The sequence below is a fragment of the Dipodomys merriami genome, unplaced genomic scaffold (assembly GCF_024711535.1).
Source record: "Dipodomys merriami isolate MVZ:Mamm:240054 unplaced genomic scaffold, mDipMer1.0.p SCAF_1212, whole genome shotgun sequence".
In the NCBI taxonomy this organism is placed as follows: domain Eukaryota; kingdom Metazoa; phylum Chordata; class Mammalia; order Rodentia; family Heteromyidae; genus Dipodomys; species Dipodomys merriami.
In genome coordinates, this window is record NW_027202508.1 from 193,277 (window position 1) to 213,312 (window position 20,036).

Here is a 20,036-nt window from a genome sequence, read left to right on the forward strand (position 1 = left end):
AATTGCTTTAAAACTTTGTGACCTGACTAAGCCAAAGAAAAAACAGGCAGTTTTAAAAGACCTTGGAAAAGGACTTAAAAAAGACAATGTCCTTTACAAAGTAAATGAAATTGGTAACTAAGTTTGCTGTGAATTATGTCATTCCTATGTCCATTTATGCTAAGAGTTAACTATTGTTCACTGACCATGGCTAGTAAACTAAAGCTAAGGGTTTCATTCTCTGTTTTCTCCCCTGTGTGCCGATCAACTTCAATTAAGATCAAGGGACCAGAGTGACTATGCCCAGTCACAGCTGCCTAAACCAGTGGCACCAGCCTGCAAAAGCCAGTGTAAACCAGGTCTCTAACCAGTATATGTAGAAATATTGCAGGTTACCAACAGGAGGTGCAACAGTCCATACATGTTGGGAGATGCCACAGTCTCTCTCAGACTCTGGCCTTGCTTCATCTCACATGACCAAAAGCCTGTTAATTAAGGGTAAAACACAAGACACATTAGATATTTGGTTCTGTAAATGTTCATCGCCAGAAGTTAGACCATACGGGGTGTATGAGCAAAGGATAGAAATTGATTTCTATACTATTTTACAATTGGAGGTAAATTCCTAAAGGTAACAAAGACTGCAGAAAAAAAATATGGCCACTCTTTCTATTCACTGCCCACAGGACAGCCTACAGGCAAAGAATATACAGCCCAGTGTTTCAATGATGCATTTAAATGCAAATTAAAATAACTTTACAAAAAGGATTTAAAATGACATCCCCCTTGCAAAAATTTGAGAAGTTGTGGGGAGTGGCTGGCCTCCCAGACAAGTTTAAAAGATAAAATTTTCCTAAAGGTTTATTTCAAAGTAAAAAGAAATAGGATTATTCTAGTTTGCCCCTAAAATTTTTTGTAACAGTTGCCGGAAGGCCCACAGTAAAAGATAGGACAAGTTTGTCAAATGTAATTTAATAAGTAAAACCATGCTTATAAAACTACTTCCAGCCGGGCGCTGGTGGCTCACGCCTGTAATCCTAGCTACTCAGGAGGCTGAGATCTGAGGATCACGGTTCAAAGCCAGCCCGGGCAGGAAAGACCGTGAGACTCCTATCTCCAATAAACCACCAGAAAACCGGAAGTGGCTCTGTAGCTCAAGTGGTAGAGCGCTCGCCTTGAGCTGAAGAGCTGAGGGACAGCGCCCAGGCCCAGAGTTCAAGCCCCATGACCGACAAAAAAAAAAAAAAAAAAAAAAAACTACTTCCAATGACCATCTTTGTTGCTTTTAATTGGAGTAAAAGTGACTGTTTGTAAAAAAAAAAAAAAAAAAAAAAAAAAAAAAAACTCATTGATCTGCAGTTTGAAGCCAGTCCAGGCACAGGCAGACTAAAGTCCCTGTGAGATTGTCATCTCTAATCTGCCAACAGAGTGCTCAAAGCTGAGTTGTTTTGGAGTTTAAAGTGGCCAAGTGCTAGTCCTGAGCTGGAGAGCTGAGGGACAGCACTCAAACCCTGAGTTCAAGTCCAGCGACTGACCAAGGAAAGTGCCAAAGATGTATTTATCCCAACATAAGAAAGGCACTCCAGGGACCCTGACAATGTTAAAACATCCAGAGGCAATTACAAACAAATGTTTGGATGACAAAAGTGGTATCAGGTCCTGAGTTACTTGAGCTTGGTCCTCCAAAAAATTGATCAAGCCAGAAGGTCATAGAAAGATAAGTTTGTAAACATGCCTATCACCCATGTTGGTCTAACTGGGCAAAACTTTCCAGAGATCTGTGATAGTGGGTAATAAAAGCTAAGATTGTAGAATGTAAATCCCAAAACCCCTGTATCTCCTCAAAGTCCTAATTGGCAGTAACTTTTGAGCTGGTTAAATTCATCTGTTGAAAAGCTTGTAGAGCTGAGATTATGTTCCTATTGAGATCTGTCTAAAGGCCTACATAGGTAGGCATTCCTCTGCCAGACAGAAAATGCTTTTATAAACCAGGGTGTTAAACAGGCTATGCTGCTGTAGCCCAAGAAAAGGCCTGTACATTTGTTATAGGTTAAATGTTGTCTATAAGCCACTTTAAGCAGGCTACCCAGAGGCAGTGGGTCATAGAGTGCCAATCAGTCTCAGGTTAAAAGCATCTACTGGGCTTTCTTTTAAAAATCTCTGACAAGTAATTGTTAGTCAATTGTGAACAAGTTATAGGTAACCTCCATTTCATTGATCTCCTTGTTGCTTTAACTGGAAATAAAAAGAGCTTTTGTAAGAAAGTTCAAAGCCATCCTGGGCACACAAAAAAAAATCCTTCTAAAACTCCATCTCCCTACTAATCAGCACAGAACCAGGACTATCCAGCCAAAGGCTGAAAGTGGCATTGTGACTCTAAGTAGTAGAGCATTAGCCTGGAACAGAAGGACTCAGGGACAGTGCCCAGGCCTTGAGTCCAAACTGTAAATGCCAACCGGGACAAGCTATCCCAGGAATGGATGTTGAGACAATGGCCAGGACAAAGTCAGTCCTGACCATGGAAAACCATGGAAAAGAGTAAGAGATGCTACCCTAAATGGAGTCACTTTATGCTTTATGCATTGTTTCTGGCAAAACTGGGGCTTCAGCTTCCACCCCCACTACAAAGGCAGAGGAGGGGTCCCGCAGAGCAGTGGGGACCTCACAGATGAAGTCCTTCAGGGGAGGGGGCCTCACAGAAGAGGCTGCAAAAAGGGGTGTACCTCACTGGGAGGCCGCAGAAGTGAGAGTGCATTGTGGGGAGGCCACAGAAGTGAGAGTGCCTTGTGGGGGAGGCCGCAAAAGAGGGGAGGGCCTCACAGGGGAGACTGCAGAGGAGGGGAAACTGCAAAGGCACAGAGGAGGAGTTTAAACTTAAACTCATCCATACTTTTACCTTCAGTTACAAGGGAGAGGGAAAGAGGGAGAGGGAGAGGGAGAGAGGAAGAGAGGGAGAGAGGGAGAGAGAGAGAGCCAGAGCTATCTGCCCAAGCACTCACAGAAGTGGAGTTTTAAATTTGGGGCAAAATTTGATTGAAGGGCTCAGCAGCCCTCCAAGGCCCAGGTGACCTTAATGTAAAGAAATTTAGTGTCCTACCCATGGTAAGGGACCTGATTCCACGGGTCTATATTAGAGTGTTCTCCACAGTACAGGTTGGCTCCTAAAGGGGGTGGTGGCCTTGCCAGTGGAGAATGTCTTCATGTTTGTCCATTTGCATTCCTTGGGCCATGGAGGAGGGTTCCTTGGGCCAAGGTAGGCCCCTGGCACTTGGCTAAGGTTTGGCTCTGATGAGGGGAAGGGGGGCTCGGTAAGTCACAGAGGCCCAGGTGGCCTTACCACTGAGATATCAGAATCAGAAACCCAGACCTCAGATAAACTGGTCACTTACCCTGGAGTGGGATTTAATTAGCAGTGTTGGATAGGCTGGTAGAGCGCTCAGTCAGGAGAAAGTTACCTTTGTGATCCTCTGGTGACTGGCATATAGGATCTCAGGATGGGTCCCAGGGAAGCTGGTTGAACCTCCTTCCGAAGTGGAGGGAGGATCAAACCCACTGGGGAGCCCATCCCCACAGGGGCGACCAATGTAAGAGGATTAGAAAAAATCCATGCAAGGGGACCATGCAGAAGCAGGAAGGCAAAGGAGAAAGATTATTACAAGGTTTTTTAGAGGACCCATATTTCCCCCAAGAGGGAGCACATGACCTCCATCACTATCCTGGTAGCATGAGGATCTGAGGGAAAAGGAAGTGAGGTAGATGGGAGTCCAGGTGGGTCTGGGCAGAGAGAGGGAGGGGTCAGTTGTATGGAGGGAACTCCAGAAATGGGAGGGGGCCCAGGTGTAGGTGCTCATACTTCGAGCTCATGAATCTACCTGATTCTGGGGCCTGGATGAGTTGCCTTGATCTCTTCTAAGTCATTTACCATATGAGGCTTTTCTGAACTCATACATCACTGCAAATTGCTAGCATTCCTCCCTAGCACATCACTCAATATATTTTTTCCATCATATATTTAAACATATTTATGTGTATACATTCTCTACCCTCCCCCAACCCCACACACAAAGGCATAGACCTTCAAAACAAAGCTTTTCTTTTTTTCCTTGCTACAGTGTCTAGAACCTAATAAACTCAATAGATACAAAAGAGTGAGCTGGGTACTAGTGTCACACATATTCAGGAAACTGAGATCTAGAAACACTTTTTCCATTTATTTCCCATTTTGATTAAAATTTAAGCATTAAAGGAACTTTTAAAGAGAATCAAGACTTCCTTTTTTCTGGAGGTTTCCTTCACTCCCTTTCACCTAGTCCAGCTCAACCTATGTCCCCCTGGGGGCTTTGGCATCCCAGAAAATCCACAGTCCCCCAGACCCCAGTTAAATTCAGAGAGAATCCAGCATTGCCTTTAGTCATGTGGTGGGCAGAGCAGAAAGCATCCACCACGTGTGCTACCCAACACCTCTAATCCACACCAGTGCCACTTCCATACTCCTAGCCACATGAGCAGCATTGTGTCACCGTCGCTTGCACTGGCATAGGCTTCCGTGGTCATCAGGACAGATGTCCTGAGAGTTATTTCATCTGCACAAGGTGCCATTTCCTGGGTCCAGGTATATTGCTGATCTGGGAAATCACTGGCATTGGAGCAAGCCAGGGCTGCTGCAACCGCACTGTAGGATGCATCTCTCTGCAGCAAAACCTGAGGCCCTTCCTTCCTAGACACAATGGAGATCCTAGAAAATTCCCTGCTTGTCCCTAGATGAGTCCATGAATATATCTACAGCCCTCATCTGTCAGAAATGAACAAAGAGTACAGAATTGTTCAAGTCATTTTCCTTCTTCACAGAAGGGTGCACTATCATCCTGGCCCCCCAGAGCGAGGCAGCACACCAAATGGGGGGATCCACTTGGTTTTCATCCCAACCTAGGAATGATATTATCCCTTCTCATGTTGCTAAGGAGTCAGGATCACATCTTTGTAAACAATCGGTTACCAGGGTAATAGGGTCATAGAAGGAAGACAAGTCATTCTAACCATCAGTGGACCATCCCTAGTCAGGAGGCAGTGTACTTTGGGAGGCTATTGCTCAAAAACAAACATCCTTTTTACCTGTTAATGAAACTGCAAATCCACTGCACCTCACCTTTGTCATTACAACAACAACAACAAAAAGAAAAAGAAAAGGGTGTTTTGGATTTTCTTGTCAGGACTGGCTTGAAACCACAATCCTCAGATTTCAACCTCCTGAGTAGTGCCAAGATTTTTTATGAGACAATTCTCTCAAATTAACCACCAAGAAAGAAGCAAAAAGGAATAAAGAAAAGTCCAGGACTTGAGCTGAGGCTCAACTGGAAGATAATGGACAGCACCCATGCCCTGATTTCAAACCTATGACCAGCACATCATGATCATCATGATCATCATCATCATCATCATCATCATCATCATCATCATCATCATCATCATCATCATCATCATGTGAATAAAAAGACTGTAAGAGCCTATTAAGAATATTAAAATTGAGGGCTGGGAAGGTGGCTCAGTGGTAGAGCTCTTGCCTTGCATGCATGAGGCCCTGGGTTTGATTCCTCAGCACCTTATATCAAAAAAGAAAAAAGCCGGAAGTGGCACTGTGGCTCAAGTGGTAGAGCACTAGCCTTGAGCTGAAGAGCTGAGGATAGCACCCAGGCCCAGAGTTCAAGCCCCATGACCAAACAAAAAAATATTAAAATTGAGTGAGCCAGGCACTTTTTGGTGGCTGACATGTAATGCCAGTTAGGAGCATGAAATCTCAGGATGGTGGTTAAAAGCCCACCTGGGCAGGAAATTCCATGAGGCTCTGATCTCCAACTAACCAGCAAAAATGCCAGAAGTAGAGCTGTGGTTCAAGTGGTAAAGCAACAGCCTTGAATGAAAAAGCAAAATAACAGTGACCAGGCCCAGATACATAGGGTAGGACTACTACTAAGTAATCAATTAAATACAAATACACAAATAAAAATCAGAGTGGAAGATGAGCACAAAAGCCAAGAGAATTGGTGGTTTACACCTGGAGCTCAAGCTACACAAAAGACAGAACTTGAAGATCTGGGTTCCAAGGCAACTGAGGCAGAAAAGTCCCTTAGGAATTTGTGAGTATGTATCAGGTGTGGGTCTTGAACCCAGGGGTTGAAATAGAATTTTTTTTTTCTTAAAGGTAGCATTCTACCACTTCCTTTCTTTGGGGGATGAAATGGAGATAAGTTTTATGGACTTACCTGCCTGGGCTTTCAACCCCAATCCTCAGATTTCAGGTGCTGATACAGTACTCTTATCTTCTATGAGATTTTTTATCTTCCATGAACTGCCAAAAAGTAAAAGAAGCCAGAAGTTGATCTGTGTGGCTCAAGCCACAGAGACTGCTTGCTTTGAGGGAAAATGAACAACAAAATCCCTCATACACAGTGGCCCTGCCCTGGTTTCAAACCCAGGAAGTGACCAGGCCCTATGTTCAAGCCCTAGGACCACCACCACCAGCAACAAAAGAATGACTCAGGGACAGGGACTAGGCCCTGAATACAAAGCCTAGAAACAGCATTAAAAATAAAAGAAAAACAAATTCAGAGACTGTGGCTAGGCTCCAGAGTTCAAGGTCTACAACCAGCACCAGGACGGACACACACACACACACACACACACACACACACACACACACACACACACACACACACGAAATGAACAATATAATAAGAAGGCAAAAGAAGAAGAGCGAAGTCAATGAAATATTTTTAAGTAGTGGCTCATGCCTATAATCCTAGCTACTGTGGAAGCTGAAATTTTAGGATTGTGGTTCATAATCAACCTGGGCAGGAAGCTCCATGACACTTGGTTTTATGTGTGCTAGTCCTGGGGCCTGAACTTGTGCTGTTTTGCACAAGACTAGAACTATTCTACTTCCAAGCTCTTGGTGATTAATTGGAGATGAGAGTCTCAACAACTTTCCTGCCCTGGCTGGCTTTGAACCACCATCCTCTGATTTTAGAGCCTGGCTAATGTCCCTGTCTTCCCATGAGAATCTTTCTTTTTTTGGGGTTGGTCATGGGGCTTGAACTCGGCCTGCACACTGTCCCTAAGCTCTTCAGCTCAAGGCTAGTGCTCTACCACTTGAGCCACAGGGCCACTTCTGGTTTTCTGGTGATTTAGTGGAGATAATTGTCTCATGGACTTTCCTTCCCAGTCTGGCTTTGAACTGCAATCCTCAGATCTCACCCTCCTGAGTAGTGGCTTACAGGCGTAAGCCACTGGCACTCAGCTTTTTTTTTCTTTTCTTTTTTCTGTTTTATGGGTTGTGGGGCCTGAACTCCAGCTCTGGATGGTGTCCCTTAGCTCTTCAGCTCAAGGCAAGCACTTTACCACTGAGCCACTTCCCAGCTCCTCCATAAGAAACTTATCCCTTATGAATCACCAAATTTGTTTTACAAAGCCAGATGTTGAAATGTGGCTTAAGTTTTAGGACATGGGAGAGACTCCAGCACAGTGACCTTGCCCTGATTTCAGGTTTAGGAACAGTCACCACTCCCTGTGTTCCAGCCCTAGGACCAGAACCAAATAAATAAATAACTCCCCCATTTTCACTGTATTTGATCCCATTTTCACTGTATTTGATGTTGGCGTAATTTGTGAAGGTGAAGGGAAAAAACAAATTGTTTAAATAGGGATACAGCTAGACCGATTGCAACAATGAGATGTATAAGAAATTATTTCAAAAAATGAACTTTACAACTTTTGCCTGGTGGGGGTGGTAGAGAACATTACATAAACAAAGCCATTCATGCAGCTGTTGCTCAAGCTGTTAAAGTATGCTAGCCTTGAGAACAAACAATACAAAAAATTCTTCATTCACAGTGGCCCTGCCCTGACTTCAAGCCTCAGGAGAGTGGCCATGTCATGAGTTGAAGCCCTAGCAACAAAAATGAAAATAAATAAATAAATAAAGCCAGAACTTTATCTGTGGCTCAAGCCATAGAGACTGCTAGTCTTGAGAAAGAAAAGGGAAAAACCTCAGACACAGTGGCTCTGCCCTGATTTTATGACTAGCAAAAGTTAAGGCCCTATGTTCAAGCCCTAGGACCAGCAATGAAGAAAAAAAAAAATACAGCAACAACAAAAACTCTGCAAAAATGCCCAAGTCCTGAGTACAAGCCATAAGAGCATCACCTAAAATAAATGCAGAAAGAAAGAAAAATACATAAAGAGCCACAATTTGAACTGTCTTGAGGTGGGAAGCCTACTAGTCTTGAGAAAAAATTAGGAATAATGACCAGGCCTGGAGTTCAAGTACTATAACAAGCTCAAAAAAAAAAAAAAAATCTGTTGGGAGCCAAAAGGAGTCTCTCAACATGAAGATAGGCTTGACTATCTCACCAGAACATCTTGTGGCTGAGTTTACAGAACCACTCTCAGAAATCCGACGCTTTCATCCTGCCTTATGCAAATATCCTGCAGCTGCTAATGACCACCCTTTCACCCTGCCCTATGCAAACATCCTGCAGCTGCTATGGCCAATGAAAAAGCTTCCTTAATGGCCAATTTAAAAGCTTCCTTATTCCAAGCATATAAATACCCCAGTGTGAAAAATAAAAATTTGCAGCTTGATCAGAATCCCTGTCTTGCTGTCATTCTTCATGTCTCTTGTCCCTTCATTCCTCTCGTTTAGGTTCATCGCCCTCGTTGACGTCCTGCAGGTTGGGACAAAAATCCACAAAAAAAAAACCTTCAAAACAAAAACCTCAGAAAGAGTGGCCAGCCCTAATAATAAGCTAGATGACCCAAACTTACGAAAAAGAGAAAAAGAATAATAAATTAAGTGAAAAGAAGGACAAAAATATTAGAGCCAATTTAAGATTTTAAAAATATGGTTCACACCTATAATCCTACCTCCTCAAATAGCTGAAATCTGAGCATTTGTGGTTTGAATCCAGCCTGGGCAGGAAAGTAAATGAGAATTCTTTTCATTTATGCTACTCCTGGGCTAAAACTTGAGTTTTACTCAAGGCTAGAGCTCTACTGCTTCCTACCTGTTGCTGGTTAATTGGTGAAAAACGTCTCATTGATTTTCATGCCTAGGATGGCTTTGAACCTTGGCTCTCAACTTTCTTTTTTTTTTCTTTCTTTCTTTATTTTATTTTATTTATTTTTTTTTTGTGAACACACTGTACAGCGGTTTTACAATTACATGGGCAGGTTAATGCGTACATTTCTTATCAAGCATTGCAGCCTCCTCCTTTGTTTACACTACACATCCCTTCCCAGCCTCCCCACCCAACCGCCCACCCAATCCTCCCGGCTTTCCCCCCCACCAACATTGAAAAACTCGTTTTCGACATGACAACTTGTACTTCTCATTGTTGCAACAGGTCTACCTATATCCTTAAACGACTTGTTTTTCCCCATCTCCTACACAAGTTATAATGACATCAAATATAGTGAAAGCAGGGTTATACTGTGGGGGAGGGACATACAAAGCTACAAAGAGATAATCTTATAAATGCGTTAGAAACAAATGCATGAAAGGAAAAAAAACATTAAAATACATATCTAAGGATTCATTTTCATAACATCACATTATCTGACCTTTTCTGCTTGACTCATACATATACTAGATATTGCAAATAATGGAAACCATGGCACCTATGTTTCTTTTGGCCTGGCTTATTTCACTTAATATAATGTTTTCCACGTTTTTCCATTTCCTAACAAATGGGGCAATGTCATCTTTCTGATGGAGGCATAGAATTCCATTGTGTATATATACCACATTTTCTTGATCCATTCATTTACTGAGGGGCATCTGGGTTGGTTCCATATCTTAGCTATGGTAAATAATGCTGCAATAAACATAGTTGTGCTGTTGGCGTTAGTGTGGTCTTGTTTGTAAACATTTGGGTAAATGCCCAAAAATGGGATTGCTGGGTCATAGGGGAGCTCTATGTGAAGTCTTTTGAGGAACCTCCAAAGTGCTTTCCAAAGTGGTTGAACAAGTTTACATTCCCACCAACAATGAAGTAAGGTTCCCTTCTGTCCACATCCCCTCCAGCATCTGTTGTTGTTAGAGTTCTTGATTTTTGCCATTCTAACTGGAGTGAGGTGATATCTCAATGTTGTTTTGATTTGCATTTCTTTTATGGCTAGAGAGGCTGAGCATTTCTTCATGTGTCTATTGGCCATCCTTCTTTCTTCTTCAGAGAAGTTTCTCTTTAAGTCTTTAGCCTACTTGTTTATTGGGCAGTTTTTTCTTTGCAGATTTGTTGTTGGGGGATTTAATTTTTTGAGTTCTAAGTATATTTTAGATATGAGACCCTTGTCTGTTGTATGGCTAGTGAAGATCTTCTCCCAATTAGTGGGCTTTCTATTGATCTTGCTAGCTATGTCCTTTGCCATGCAAAAGATCTGCAACTTCATGCAATCCCATTTGTCCCACCTTTCTTTGATTTTTTGTGTTTCCGGGTCTCTATTCAGAAAATTTCGGCCTGAGCCGAGGAGACCTAGGGTTTCTCCTATTCCATCCTGTAATGTTTTCAAAGTGTCTGCTTTGACTTCGAGGTCTTTGATCCATTTGGAGTTGATTCTGGTGCAAGGTGATATATAAGGATCTAGCTTTAGTTTTCTACAAGTAGTTAACCAATTTTACCAGCACCATTTACTGAAGAGGCTGTCGTTCTTCCATTCTATTGTTTTAGCTCCCTTATCGAAGATTAGATGGCTATAGGTCTGTAGGTTCATTTCTGGGATTTCAATTCTATTCCATTGGTCCTGATATCTGTTCTTATGCCAATACCAAGCTGTCTGGATAGTCATCTTGGCTTCCTGTAGTTCTTTTTTCCTTTCTGTCTTTTTTGACAGTTGTGGGGCTTGAACTCAGGACTTGTGTGCTGTCCCTGAGCCTCTTGTACTCAAGCCTTGTGCTCTACCATTTGTGCCATAGCGCCACTTCTGGGTTTTGAGTGGTTAATTGGACATAAGAGTCTCACAAGGACTTTTCTGTCTGGGCTGGCTTCCAACTGAGGTCCTCAGATCTCAGCCTGTTGAGTAGTTAGAGCCATAGAACACTTATCTCATATTTGTTAGGTATGAAAAAAAGAGATAGCCGAGTAAGAACAGCACCATGCACATGCTATTCAGGTAAGGGGTAGTTTTATTCAGTAGACCTGCTGGGACCAGGCAAGGTTGGCACTCCACATGGCTGGGAAAGGCCTTGGAATGAGAGAGAGCTGGGAAAGAGAGGAAAGAGAGAGGAAAGAGCTAGAAAAGAGCAGAGAGAGCAGAGAGAGTCTGGGCCTGGGCTAGGCCTTATCTAGGGTACGGGCAGAGAAAGGTGTGGACACATCAAATTCAGATATGACCTCAGTGGATGCAAATGTGACTTCTTCCAGGTGTCCCAGTTGCCTAGGTAACGCAGTTACTGGGTGGAGACTTTGCTGTGAGGAGTGTGGAGTCTGCTCGCCATCCAGGAGCAGACCTTACAATATTAACAAAAAAAAAAAAAAGATGAGCTATGGCTCAAATTGTAAAACTTCCATCCCAGAGGGGGGAAAAAGCCCAACACCTCAAGAAGACTGGCAGGTCAAGCCCTAGTATCACCATAAAAAAATGAAAACCAGGGCTGGGAAGGTGGCTCAGTGGTAGAGTGCTTGCTTGCTTTGGATGCATGAGGCCCTGGTTCGACTTCTCAACATCACATAAGCAGAAAAAAAAGCTGGAAGTGGTGTTGTGGCTCAAATGGTAGAGGACCAGGAGCTGAAGTGCTGAGGGATAGCACCCAGGCCCAGAGTTCAAGCCCCGTGACCAGCCAAAATAAATAAATAAATAAAAGCCAAATACAAAGAAATAAAAACAACCACCAAAAATAAAAAGGAAGAGTTGTGCACTGGCTAAAGATGTAGTGCCTGCTAACTTGAGGGGAGGGGGGCGGAGGGGGAGAAAGCATGGACACTGGAGACTGGCCAGGCCACTTTGAAGCCCTGGGATTAACACAAAGAATAAAAACAACAACAAAAAGGCAGAAAGTGATCTTTGGCTCAAATAGACTATCAGCTTTAAATCAAAAACAAAAACTAAACAACACTGACCAGGCCCTGTGTTCAAGCCCTAGGTCCAGAACCAAAACATAAGAAAAACCTAGCCAGGTGCCAAAGGGTCACACCAGTAATCCTAGCTACTCATACTCAGGAGGCTGAGTTCTGTGGATCACAGTTTGATGCAAGGAAGGAAAGTCCGAGAAACATAATAGACTACTCAGAAAAAGCTGGAAGTGGTGCTGTGGCTGAAGTGGTAGAGTGTTAGCCTTGAGCAAAAGAAGCTCAGGGACAGGGCCCAGGCAGAAGAGTTCAAGCCCCAAGGTCAGCAAAAATGAACAAAGAAAAAAGAAAGTGAGTAATTAAGCTGTGGCTCAAGGTATGAAGCCTGCTAGCCTGGAGAAAAAAAGGTAAAAAATGTAAACAAAAATATTAAAAAATTATTCCCAGAACCACATGCTCCAGTGCACTTTTCCCTACACCCTTAGTTTGCAGACAACCAGGCCAATGCCCCTGCTATACCCTGTATCTCTATGCCAAAAATTTCAATTATTTGAAAACTGCCTTCCGAGAATTGCCACATAGGGACCACATTGAGAATTATTGACCTCAAAAATATTTATTAACATGATTTCTTTTATTCTTGTGATTTTTCTATGTCATTCTCATCATTACTTCCCTAGCACCTAGCAAATTACCTAGAATAAAAATATAGAGACATATCTGCTTATTGAACATCTACATGTATATTTGGGATAATAAGCTAGTTTATATGGGGTCAACAACACTGAGCATTTTTTACAATGAGCCTCATAGTTTGTAAAAAACAAAAACAAAAACAAAAACAAATAACACAATTTAACCCTCAAGAACTCTACATTTGCTAGTCAGCAGTCACTCATACCTCTCATCCTAGCTACTAAATGGAAGCAGGTGCTTGTGTTGTTAAAAATAGTAATGTTATAAAGGAAAAGCAGAGAATTATTATAGACTATAGGAGATCAAGTATACACAACTATATATAATTCATGATCATGTACTGGTATTAGTACTGGAGAAAAAAATGACAGGGACAGAATTGAGCCAATTGTCAAGACTGAAATATAGACAAAGATTAAGCAAAGTATGGCATTGTGATTAATTTACTGAAGCCGGTAACTACTGTGGCTATGTAATAATGGGACATTTTTATCCTGAGGAGAGCAAGATTAAAATATGTAGGAATAGAGGACTATGATATATACAAGTTAATCTCAAATGTATGTCCACAAAGAGAACATACACACAAATAAGTGATTAAGCGAATGAAGGAAAATGTTAACTATAGTGAATTTTCATAAAAAGCACATAAATACTGTTTATATTCTTTTTATGACTTTTCTTAAATTTGACCATTTTTAAACAATACTAGATTGAATAGTGAAGAGATGCACTTGAACTGCAGAAGATGAGTTCCCGAAGAGTGTTCTGAGAGGGTTTCATGGAGAAAGCAAACATTAGGGGATAAGAATAAAAGATCAAGTGTTAACATATGAAAAATTATGGAAATCCAAACATTCAGACTACAACAATAAAGTACCAAGAGTAAGAAGGTTCACAGACACAGAAAATAACTCAGGGCTACTGTGGGTTGAGGGAAGGCAAGAGGCATGAATGGTTTAATGGTCCAAAATTTTTGTCAAGGGTGATGGATATGTTTGGGATAAGATAAAGGTGATGGTTCTACAATACTGGAAATGTACTGAATGTCACTGAATTGTGGTTATAATAATAAATGTTATTACTATTTCCCTATAAAGAAAAACAATCATCCCATTTTAGAGGCTACTGTTTCCAGGAAACTCTCTGACATTATATACTCACAGGAAACCGTACTCTTTCTTTCTTACATTCAGTAGATTTTAAACATGTATTTCTTTATGTTTTTTTTTTCTTTTTGAGGTCAAACCCTGCTAGCACAGGCAGGCCTGGAACTTTCTGCTACTTTGTTGCTTGAGGAATGTCTTTCTTCTACCCAAGACATTCCATAACAAAATTTATTTTCTAATAACAACAACAACCAAAAAGATCAGTTATTAGGGTCCTTACCCTAGGACTTAGGAGCACACAGGACATCTTGATTATATCAGTTCCCTCTGTCCAGAGAGCATTGTGTGCCTGGGGCTTACTGGTTTACAGAATGTCTCCTGAGCCTGGGAAAGATAGGTATAAAAGGAAAAAGCATCCCATGTCCTGTGCATGAGCAGGCAATGGAATATATGTTGTATTAAATATTTCTCTGGATATAGAACCTCTCTGCCCACTCTGACCTTGGATATGAACATAGCTCACAAGTCATCAACAAAGAGAAAGGCTTTTGCTCTTACTTCCATATTGTAAATGGTTACTATCTCAGTTTTTATTCACTGAAGTGTCACAAATAAATGAATCACAATCACCAAGAAGTAATAACTTACCCTGGCCAGTTTGTCTGGTTTGCAGGAGATGTGTTGGGAAAAACATCTCTGTTATCTCTTCAGAAAAATCTTCATCCCCTGAAAAAAACAAAGTTTTACATGAAAAACATTCCAGAAAAACTGCTGAGGATCACAAGAAAGGTGAGAAGGAAGAGGAGTGAAGGCAGCAGAAGTATGCATAACAATTTAATGAGCATGGAATATGAGTGCTTATAGAATTTTTTCCTTTCCTTCTCAAGTTTTTATGATGCATTGTTATCATTATCCATTCTTTCACTATTAAACTTAAATGTCCAATTAAGACAAACATTTCTGAGACTTTTCTTCCACCACTGGTTAAGCTGAAGCTACAGGCGTTAGGGATAATAATAATCACTCGGCCTTCTGAGATTTCTGGGCAGACTTTGTGGCCTTGCCAGCTCCTGCAGACTTCTTGTCCACATCTTTGATGCCACACACAGCAACTGTCTCCTATCACAAACAGCAAGATGACCCAAAGGAGGATAGTCAGAGAAGCTCTCCACATACACAAGGCTTGCTGGAACCATATGAACCATGACAGCATCACTAGACTTCAGGAATTTAGGACTAGCTTCCAACTTCTTACAAGATCTCTGTTCAAGTTTCTCTTTCCAGTCAGTAAACTTGCAAGCAATTTACGCTGAATGACAATCCAGGACAGAGGCATAGTTAGCACTGATTTGGCCTGGATGGTTCAGGAAGGTCACCTGAGCAGTGAAGCTAAATGCTTCCTTGGGTGGATCATTCTTGTTGTCATCACCCACGTTGCCACCCCAAACATCTTTGGGTGACATGCTTATAGAATTTTTTTGTGCATAGTATGTCGATAGATGTTCTTAATGGGCTTATAAGAGAGGTGGGCATTATCACACTTTGGCAATAAAGATAATGAAGGCTGGAAGAGGTCAAGAATTTCCACAAGATTTCTTAGCAAAGGTTAGGAGTTAAACCTTGGCCTCCACTCTCAATGCTCTTTGCGTCACATTACAGAAGAATGAATGGAGAGTATGAAGCAGATATTGTATAAAGTAAATGGAATTCAGGGCTGGGAATGTGGCTTAGTAGTAGAGTGTTTGCCTAGCATGCATGAAGCCCTGGGTTTGATTCCTCAGTACCACACAAACAGAAAGAGACAGAAGTGACCCTGTGGCACAAATGGTAGAGCACTAGCCTTCAACACAAAGAGGCTCAGGGACAGAACCCAGGCCCTGAGTTCAAGCCCCAGGACCAGAAAAAAAAGAAAAGAAAAAGAATTTAAAAAATGGAATTCAAGTTTTTGGAAGAGTTTCAGGCAGAGAAAATGAGTGCCAAGATTAGGGGGTGAAAGCATAGCAGGAAGTTTAGTATAATCACAGCATTTAATGTAAACAAAGGAAAAAAGCGACAAAGTAGGATCCAGCAAAGACTAGGCCTTTACATCCTAGTAAGATTTCAAAGTTTCTAACGAAGAGATGAGGAACCACTGAATGATTTTTAGAACAGAGACAAGTAAGATCAAATTTAAATCAAAGGAAGATCATTTTAATGGCTGAGTAGAGAACTGATCAGCACTAATCTAGGAACAAAAAAGGAAGTAAAATTGAGGGAATAATCCATGATCCAAGTGAGCAAGATGATGTTTAAATCAGCGGGAGAAAGGATTAATGTTGGAAGGGTGCTAAGGAAAATGCTATCTTGATGATGGGAAAACAGAACACCTCACTGAAGAAACATGCAAACATATGGGTAAGTCAAGAGCAAACTATAATCAAGACAGCCAAACATACTGTCAGGAAATATTCCTTCTCTCTTTACACACCTAAATCCTATCCATTCACTCACTTTGAGACCAGCCAAAGGTTTTAACCTTTAGAATCTATATATTTCTTAATCATCAGTCTATAGCTTAAAGGGCAAATTGTTACTGCTTTATCTGACCATTGTCCCCCAAATTTCCTGGGATTGGTGGGAAGAATGTATCATAGCTCATTTGTGCCTCTCCCTTGGCATTTAAGAGAAAGAATTAAAATGACTTAGCAATCCCAAGTATAAGATGGATTGTGAAGGTGATCTCATTAATACCATCCTTACCAACGTAACTCATTTAAGCAACATTTAACTATATCCTAATATGAATAAAAATCTAAAACCTGACTCGTAGGTTGTCATCCAACTAAATCCTACTGGGTGCAAGAAATTAATCTAAAAACATAATGACATACCTATATCACAAAATATTGACAAAATGATCCAATAGCATGCAGAATTTTTTTCATTTATATTTATCTCATTCTGTTCTAAAAAATTATTTAGTGTATACTTAGAATGTAAATAATATTCCAATATATACATTTAATTTACAATGTTCAGATATACAATGTATTATGTTTGAGTGTTAATAACTTTTTTTTGGTAAGTGTTGAGAACAAAATGAGGCAGGTCACTGCTGTGGCTCATGCCTGTAAACCTAGGTATTTGGGAAGTTGAGAATGGAGGATTATAATTTGAGGTCAGCCTTGGCAGCACAGTTTGTGAGATCCCTTCTCAGCCATAGTCTGTTACATTAATATGTGCTCATCCTCCTACACTAATGTGAGAGTCCAAAATTAAGAGGATCTCAGTTCCAGCCCAGCCTGGGCAGAAAATTTTAGGAGATTCCATCTCAACAGAGAGGCTGGACACAGTGGCAAGTGTCTGTGATCCTAACAATGACAGGAAGACTGAAATCGGTAATTGTAGTTCAGGCATGCATCCAGGCAGGAAACCATACTCTCCCTGAAAACAGTCAAGGGAAAGCAGGGCCCAAGGCATGGCTCAGTGGTAGAGTGTCTGCTTACTAAGTTTGAGTGAGCTGAGCTCAAACCCCAGTACCATCATAACAAAGGAAAACAATGGTGGAAGATCACTACCAAATACTTTCCACAGAATTAAGTATATATTGGGCAGGAGTGTGGCCCAGTATTAGGCTAGGGATGTAACTCCATGGTAGAGTACTTGCCTGAGGCTTTGCATTTGGTGACTGGCATTGAGATGAGGAGAAGTTGCATCGAAAGTATGTAGGATGGTGCTGGTGGCTCACGACAATAATCAGCTACTCAGGAGGCTGAGACCTGGAGAATGGACGTTTAAAGCCAGCCAGGCAGAAAATTCTGTTTAGATCTATCTCCACTTAGCAAGAAAAAGACAGACTGGTGTCGTGGTTCAGATTAGTAAGACATCAGCTGAGTTCAAGCTGTGGTCCTGGCACCAAAAACAACAATAACAAAATAAATAAATAAAGGAATAAAGTGTGGGCATTGGAGGGACTTTGGAGAAAGGCAGGACTCTCCCAAAATCGGAAGACATATTCTTAGGCAAAGGGATGGCAAGGACCAAGAATGCTGATAGAAAAAGATGACCAACACTACCACAACAGCAGGTTCCTACCTTTATCCCCGTCAGCTACTTCCATTTTTTCAGTACTTCATTGAGATATCATTAAATGCCAACATCACTGCTGAATTCTCAACAAATATCACTGAGGAGGGCTGGCAAAGAGTGATAGGAGTTGGGCAGGAGTCTCTTTTCAGAGTCATTTCTGGTGAACATATTAGACAAAAATCCAACTGTTTAGAAAATCCCTCAGAGTCCTCTGAATGGTATTTAAAGTTCAAGATTCCCATTCCTACACCAAACAGATGCTGATTACATGAACAAATGCAGTTAATTGCAGAAAAAAGTTTATAAATAACACAACTGTCATATTGAGGAGTAATTAGAAAGAATGCAACCATCTAAACACATCACAATGGCTTTATGTGTTTCCTAAGTTAAGACTTCTAAAAAGCAGATTTTTTAATCTATTATATCTTTGGAATCATTAAAATAATTACCATCTCTTGCTTATGACTATTATGCCACTTATTGAATACATTATTTCATTTTTGTTTTGTTTTGTTTTTGCCAGTCTTGGGGTCTGAACTCTGGGCTTGGGCACTGTCTCTCAGCTCTTCAGCTCTTCAGCTCAAGGCTAGTGCTCTACCACTTGAGCCACAGCACCACTTCTGGCTTTTTCTGCTTATGTGGTACTGAGGAATCGAACCCAAGGCCTCATGCATGCAAGGCAAGCACTCTACCACTGAGACACCTTCCCAGCCTCTGAATAAAGTATTTAATTTAGTACTTATTTTAACAACCTGTAAGGAATTAGATTGGGTTACCTTACAGATGAGAAAAGAGCTCAGGATTGCAGGTCACATGGCTTTAGTAAAAGACAGATCTTCATTTTGACTCAGTGGATAACTACAAAGCCCATCATAGTTAACTGCCATCTCAATACTTCAGAAAAACATTAAGAACTTATGTTCAAAAAATCTTTTTTTTCTTTTTTTGTGCAAGTCCTAGGGCATGAACTCAGGGCGTGGGTGCTGTCCCTGAGCTTCTTCAGCTCAAATCTAACAATCTATCACTTGAGCTACAGCTCCACTTTGGGCTTTTGGTAGTTACCTGGGGATCAGAGTCTCACACTTTGCTGGTGAGCTGGCTTTAAACCCAGATCCGGGGTCTCAGTTTCCTGAGTATCTAGGTTTACAGGTGTGAGCCACCAGTACCTGGTCAGAAAAAAATTTCTAATCAGGAATCAAGCTTTTACATAGACTAAGGAATCATTTATTAGTAAGATGTTATACAATTGTCTAGTCTGACTTCTTAAACACGATGCTGAAGACAACAAACAAAAAAGAAAATGTCCCAGTCTGCATAAAATCCATACTAAAGGAGTAACAAAAGTTTCTCACTGAGAAATATTCGCTTTGCAGAAAACTTGAAGACTAGTTATTTTACAGTTGATGAGAAATAGAAAAAAATCAAAGCCGGGCGCTGGTGGCTCATGCCTGTAATCCTAGCTACTCAGGAGGCTGAGATCTGAGGATCGCGGTTCAAAGCCAGCCCGGGCAGGAGAGACCATGAGATTCCTAACTCCAATAAACCACCAGAAAACCGGAAGTGGCACTGTAGCTCAAGTGGTAGAGCGCTCGCCTTGAGCTGAAGAGCTGAGGGACAGCGCCCAGGCCCAGAGTTCAAGCCCCACGACCGACACAAAAAAAAAAAAAAAAAAAATGAAAAAAATCAAATGAGGTTTAGAAATATCAGTGGCAAGCACACTGACAGTTCAAAGAAGTAAACAGAGAGCCATCTTTAAAAGCACTAATATTTGGAAATTTTTCATCTGGCAGCTCTCAAACATGCTAGTCTCAGGACCTCTTAATACTCTTAAATTTTGAGAGCTCCCAAAGAGCTAATTAAACAGGTAAGGTGGCTCAGTGGTAGAGTGCTTGCCTTGCATGCATGAGGTCCTGGGTTCGATTCCTCGGCACCACATAAGTAGAAAAAGCCAGAGGTGGCACTGTGGCTCAAGTGATAGAGCGCTAGCCTTGAGCTGAAGAGCTGAGGGACAGTGCCCAGACCCAGAGTTTAGGCCCCACAACCGGCAAAAAAAAATGTTAGTAGAGCCAGGAACTGTTGACTCTCACCAGTAATCCTAGCTACACACTCAGGAGACTGAGAT

The 20,036-nt window shown here is 41.5% G+C and overlaps 1 protein-coding gene across 9 annotated transcripts in view; it reads right to left on the reverse strand.

Annotated features, from left to right (window-relative positions):
- Positions 1–18,023, reverse strand: part of LOC138823697 (endogenous retrovirus group K member 18 Env polyprotein-like) — a 32,940-nt gene extending 14,917 nt beyond the window's left edge. For 2 of the 9 annotated variants that reach the window (XR_011370878.1, XR_011370877.1), the window contains exon 1: positions 6,240–6,599. Coding sequence is in view for 4 of the 9 variants with exons in the window: in XM_070017204.1 (XP_069873305.1) it covers positions 380–447 (68 nt within the window). In the remaining 5 variants the exon portion in view is untranslated. Of the gene's footprint in view, positions 1–375; positions 465–6,239; positions 6,608–7,230; positions 7,469–14,123; positions 14,228–14,491; positions 14,570–17,489; positions 17,602–17,917 lie in introns of those variants that run through there. The other 7 variants (XM_070017204.1, XM_070017203.1, XM_070017205.1 and 4 more) reach the window with 7 other exon arrangements.
- Positions 18,024–20,036: the final 2,013 nt, after the last annotated feature.